This window comes from Mastomys coucha, chromosome X (assembly GCF_008632895.1).
Source record: "Mastomys coucha isolate ucsf_1 chromosome X, UCSF_Mcou_1, whole genome shotgun sequence".
In the NCBI taxonomy this organism is placed as follows: domain Eukaryota; kingdom Metazoa; phylum Chordata; class Mammalia; order Rodentia; family Muridae; genus Mastomys; species Mastomys coucha.
The window spans coordinates 138,361,460-138,367,974 of NC_045030.1; the positions used below are offsets into that span (position 1 = coordinate 138,361,460).

Below are 6,515 nucleotides of genomic sequence, written 5' to 3' on the forward strand. Positions count from 1 at the left end.
ATGCTAAGATAGATTGCTGAGCAATACACTTGCTTAAAAATATAGCTTTCTATTTTAGTCATATGAGCCATTTAAAAACATTGGAGGGTGACTATAGGCAAGAAAGGAGTACTATAGGCTCTCTGCTGGGGAAACCACAGCACCCTAAAGCCTAAGACTGTTTATTAGATAGTCATACAGAAGAGGAATTATTGTATCTAGCTGAACATGGAGGAGGGATTATTACATGCAAAAGAGCGAGAAGGCAGGGTTTTGATATACAGCTTGATCAAGGAGAGAGACTTACCTAATCTCATTAGGAACAATCTATGTAGGGGAAAAGGCTTTGAGCCATATCATCTATGGGTAGTTATGTTGGACATTTTCTGCACACACTATCAACATCCACACCTGGACTAAAGAGAAGATTTTGCCATTTCCTTTGGATTCTGAGGATAGGGTCCTTGACATGGCTGTACCCATATCAACAACACACATGGACTTAGGACCTCACAGACTAGGACTTCCTCTACTCCCCAAATTTTAGTCTATTCCTTTGACTGCTGTCTTTAATGTTCTGACGTTGATTAGCTCTCCTACCATAGTCATGAGGTACACAGGGACTAATATATTTATTTCTGTTTTACTGATAGGCCTTTCTTGATGGAGGAATCTATATATATTCCCACAGGTAAATATGTTTATTGGGAGAGCCAGTACTCGAAAACAACTCGGTTGACTTCCACACTAGTTCCGTTAATTTGGACGTTAAGGTTTTATTCAGATTTTCAGCTGTTGTACCAATTTTCTAGAACCTTTGTACTTGGAAACAGTGATTTGATTTGCCCTTTGCACAGACTGTTCCTGTGTGCACACTCATCCTTTCACTTGGAATATTAACAAGTCCCCTAGCCTCTTAGGTTGACACCTAAATAGTTTTCCCTCAAGTCATCCCAACAGCCATTCTCTTCCTTTGCACTACTTCTGACTTGCTCAATTTTTTTTTTTTTTTTTTTTTTTTTTTTTTTTTTGGTCTTTCATGTATCCCAGTGAATTTTAAGTGTGCGCACACCCATGGTTGTGCGATTTTCTCTAATTTCCTAGAATCACAGATTTAACACTGCGTATTCCTGTCCCATGTATTCAATAACTCACATATTCTTAATTCAGAGATAACTGGTAGATGACAACAAAATTGTACCTAGAGTGAGTACTCGTGATGTGCTACTACACAATGTTGGTGTTGGAAAGAACATGGATTTGGAGGTGGTATGGAGTAGGTCCTGTTCTTGAGGATTCTTCCCACGAATATCAGGTAATTATCAGTCAATTCCAAGAGCAGAACATTTGCAAATTTTTTTCAAAGCAAATTGAGTAAACAAATGAACCCATCAAGCGACCTTCCTGTAGGGGAAGATGGCAGCCGGAGAAGTCTGAAATGGGATTTCTGATCTCAGCCTGGAATGCCTACACCAAGGGGTGTGAAGAGCAGGGAGATATCAAATTACCTAGAAATGCTCCTGCATATGGAACATCACATGGTTTGAATCGACCCTTGGATCACAACCTTTTAAAACCAGGGACAAGACCCTTGTGAAAGCTCTGGTTGGCAAAGCTTTGTAAGAGGTGGTTCACTTAATACCATTTTCTTTGTGCTGAAAAGAGGGCTGGTTTTCATCTATAAAGTTTTCACATAACTCATCATAAATATGGAGTAAATAAAGTTCCAGCTGCACTTATAGTTGGATATATTCGGTACTCCTGATCAATCTCATTTATAACATCAAGCAAAATCAATTCCATTGTGAGAATATGTCACTGCAAGGTACTTCTGGGGCTTTTCTTCCCCAGTTAGGATTCTGCCTCACTGGTAAGCATGAGGCATAGACAAGGCAGAATAAAGCAGCCTTATCATTTTTTTAATGAATGCCCAACTCTAACAAACTGTGTTTTTTCCCTTATTTTAGTTTTTATTACTTAATTTCATATATGGCTACAGTGTTTTGGTCAAACTCACCCCTACTCCTCAACCTCCAACTCTTCCCCACCACCTTTCCTTCCCAACTTCTGTGTTCTTGTTTTTCCTGTGTTCTTGCTCTTCTTCATGTTGCCAATATATGCATAGATGTGACTGGCCTTTATAATAAGCCCACATCATATCTAAAACTAACTGGCATAACTACTACTGTTACAGAAAAAGGATCTCAAAGGGGGGCTGCTTCCAAAATGTTAACCCCAAAATTAGATCTCTGCTTCAGATGCCCCCCCCCATTTTACCCTTCAGAACCAGGAAACAAAGAGGTGCAAAGCTCTTAGTATAGCTTGCTTGCCTTTGTATATAAAATGACTGATTAGAGCATGTGGCCTGCTCTATTGTCTGAAGATGTTTTAATTTCACCCCACACTTTGAGCAAATACAAATTCTGCTGCTAGTGCAAGACAATTTCACCATCTTGAAAGTCATTATTAACATCACACAAAGCCAGTAAACACCAAACCATCTTCCACACAGTGCTGCATTTGAAAATGGCTAACTTTATTGAAAGATAGGCACAAAGTGGATTTAACCTGCTTAACTTTATTTGATCTAACTCTCTTGATTACAAAATAGGATCACAATCACTACAAGACCACATACATTAAGCCAAAAGTAATTCTTCTTGAACAATCTGCCAATCCCATCTAGCCATCTTTTTAAACACATGCCACTGATCACAAAGGAGGCCAGAAGAATTTGAAAACTTCTTGTAACCCACCCTTACTACCATAAGAAAATGGACATGCTTCCAACCCTTTTCCTACTCTCAATGGATGGCACTCGAGAGAAGAATTTCTAAAGATTGTGGCAGGCAGAAATCAGTGACAATGAACCCACAGTGAATAGTTCCCTTTGAAAATATTTTCTGTAAGAAGGAACATATCCTAAGTAACATAATCCATGTATGAATGAGGATGTAAGATAACAGATTGTATGGCTAACAGACATGAGCATTTATTCAAGTTAGCACATACATCTATACTTTAAGCTGCCAAATTATTTAGATTCTTCATTTTAAAAAGTAGCTAGGAAATCAGTTTGTTAGGCCCACTCAACAGTGCAAAAGTAAAAGGAGAACATGACGGGTATCTTGCTATGTTTCCTGCCATAGTTGATGGCAGATGTTTCAAGTTTCTACTGCCCCATCACTCTGTAGCTCAAAAGCAACACTGAAATTAAAACCTTCATTAAGACAACAGTCACAATACACAATACTTTCAAAGGAAGTTCAGTTACTTCCCCCACAATGCTAATAGCTTTGTATCAAGTATAGTTCCCTCAAAAGAAATTTTGCTGAACATGGGACATTGGGGATAACAAAATGAATTATAAGATCCTCATAGACAACCAGACAGTAAATGTTAAGACAACAAATATTCCCTCCTCTTCTGGGAAGTCCAGGACAAGGCCCCAAATGTTACATTCACACAACTGTGAAGACATGGTTAATTTGAAATTTATCCCATAGACTGAATTTCTAAACCGGTCTGTGGTGGAAATTTTTCTTACAAGTTGGAATCTATACAGACTAGCCCAATATTCTTCTTCCATTTCTCAGACATACACTGTCCTTCTAGCAAATTCCCTGGGACTGAAAGAGAAAGAATGCCTCTGGTGTGACAGGGCACAAAGGTTCTGAAAAGTTCACACTACAGCAAGGACTTCCTTTTTTCCCCAAACACATGATTCTAAAGAGATGGTTGCCACAAGTGAGGAATGTATTTCATCTGTCACTTTACAGGATGTGATTATAATCATGGCTCCCAGAGTCCGCCCAAATTCTAGCAATGTGTTCTCATCATGGGAGGACATGAAGTTTCTTTGATTTTCATTCATTTGCTTGGACAGGAAGTAGCTCTCCTGGTGTTTGCTGCCTGATTCTTCTACTGTCTGAAGGGTTTTTTTTTCCCCTTGCACTTTTAAATGTCTACTTGGCATTCACTCTGTAACTGAGGACCAATACATTGGACGATCACTTTGCTATTAAAAATGTGAAAAAAATACTAGTTAAAAGTTGTTATATTGCCTTCCCTCATCTACAAACAGACAGACAGATACACACACACACACACACGAACATACACAAACACACAGAAATAAATCTTTTGGAAGGTAATTAGGAACTACACAAGAATACAGGTAAATATAGCACTCTTTCACTCACAGAGGAATACATAAAATGACCCAAGACACCCTATTTTATAGTGGAAAACAGATGGGTTGACTTTTCTTTAGGGGTACATTTCATGTGGCTCAATGATTAAATGGGATGAGGGAAAAAAAAAACCAATTTCACACAAGGCACTCCAGCAGAGACAAGGTAAGAATTCAGACACCTAATCAATCTATTCACACCAAGATTTCCATAATGTAGGTATGCCCTAGACTATGAAGGTGTCCTTTCTTCAAAACACTCTTCTTTCTTTATAATCATTTCCCAAAATGGGTACAGAATTGGCAGAACAGAGAGATGTGCTGTGTGATCTTGAAAAAGTCAGGGAACTTTTCCAACTCTCCGATTCCTCATCAGTAAACTTAATGCTACATTGCTAAATAAAGTTCTTCCCCACCGCTATAGCCCATGGCATAATACAGGATACCCTTGTATCAATCTTATTTCTAACTTAACACATCTCTAAATGTCTACCTCCCTTACATAATACCCTCCCTCCCTTAACTTCCCTAGACCCCTGAAAACTGATCTTAACGGTACTGTCTGCAGTCTTAGTGCCTCAATGAAGGGCAGAGACAAGGGACAAGGACCTGTGACAACTGACACCCTCTGTGAACTTGGAGGCAGCTCTATGGCAAGGCGCCGTGTTGGTCCCGCCCATGTATACATTCCTAGCTGCTTCCCAAAGGGATTCCAAGATGGAGTCACTGGTAGTGAGAAGAGGTAGTTGAGGAGACAGTGCTGCAATGAACCCGTCAGGAGACTGCAGCCTGGTACTTTGGATTTCTTATGTTATTTCCTTGGAGGCGATAGTTGCATATGCCTTTGAAGGCACATGCTAAGGATTTGGGAAAACCAATATATATATACACACACATATGTGTGTGTGTGTGTGTGTGTGTGTGTGTGTGTGTGTGTGTATTTCCAAGTATTTGCCAGAAATTCAACACATTCAACCTGTCAACAATGATGTTTCCTCATCTTGCAAACCACTGGCGAACCAGCCAGTGAGTCTGCATTTTGGAGGTGGGGGGAAAGGCTGTGTCAGTCACCTGGACTAATTTAAGGTGACTGAGCCATGTACATGACTATACCCAGATCACAAAAGTCTGCATGCAGCATCTCATGCAGCCCTTCATCAAGGCCTCTAACATCTAATCCCCTATGAGAGAGGCAGTCATGGATCACTGTTCATTTACCCTACCTTCTGAAAGCAATATATTAATTATCCAAATGCATAAATTATTCCAGAGTATATATATGAATGTATCAACCTCCAGGAGGGAATCAAAAGAATCCACTTCCAAAGCACCATTGAAATGGAGAGAAATACCCTCAATGAGGGGGGCAGGGTACCTGGCAACTGGGAGAGAAAATTGGTTCTTGCACCCTTCTTCACCCTAATCCTCACTACCTTTTCTTTAGCTTCCATAGCTCCTGAAACACCTTCTTTTCTCAAGCCCAGAGTAAGAGCTTTGTGTGGCTGTTGTCTAGGTAGTGACTACACCAAGTAGCAAGTCCTCAAACTCTCCCTCAATTTCCACTTCGGAACTCCTTGCGACAACCTGCTTTCTACACATACTGTGTTCTTCAAAGAAAAAATGACCTCAAATAGGGAAATTTAAAACAAGTTGAAGCGTATTCAAAACATCAATGGACATCACTACCTGTTAATAGTCCATGAGTTGTACAAAGCCCGACAATAAGCTTTAAAGCACACTCTGCTTAACCTATCTCATTGAGGTACTCCCTAAGTATTCCAAAGTAGACTGGAATTCATTTCTATGGTATTACTTACATACTACCAGAGTCCAATAAAAAGTCCCTTTTAGAAAAATCATCCCCACCTCCCAACCCCATCTTCACCCCAGATTAAACAAATGAAAAGGAAAAATGATTAAAAATAACTCTTGCTGAGAACTCCAGCTCTTCATTGTGGTGTTTAGATGAGATATTCCACCATCTCTGCATCAGGCTCTTGCCCCAGGATCTGAAGGGGTGTCTTTCTTTCCAGAGTGCTGGAGTGGAAAGCAGGGCCATCTAAATGGAAAGGAGGGGTTAGAAAAGACTTAGGCACAAGGAAAAACTGACTTTCAAAAAAAAAATCAATGTTAAGAACCATCAGAAAACTAATTTCTAAATGGAACTTGCAACTACAGACATGCCCATCATTTACTTTACTGAAAAAATGGCCTCTGCTCTTGACCATTCCCATTTTAGTGAGTGACAGTGACAGAAGGCATTTCCAGAACCTCTTCTTTTCTCTCCTCTGACCAATTGGATCATGCAATATTCAACTGTCAAAAGGGCAGGCATCAACTAATA

At 39.8% G+C, this 6,515-nt stretch overlaps 1 protein-coding gene across 1 annotated transcript in view; it reads right to left on the reverse strand.

Moving 5' to 3' along the window:
- Positions 1-2,494: 2,494 nt before the first annotated feature.
- Amot (angiomotin) overlaps positions 2,495-6,515 on the reverse strand; it is a 39,344-nt gene continuing 35,323 nt past the window's right edge. The window contains exon 10 of the mRNA XM_031379034.1: positions 2,495-6,258. Within this exon, the coding sequence (XP_031234894.1) occupies positions 6,133-6,258 (126 nt within the window). The 3' untranslated portion in view covers positions 2,495-6,132. The remainder of the gene's footprint in view (positions 6,259-6,515) is intronic.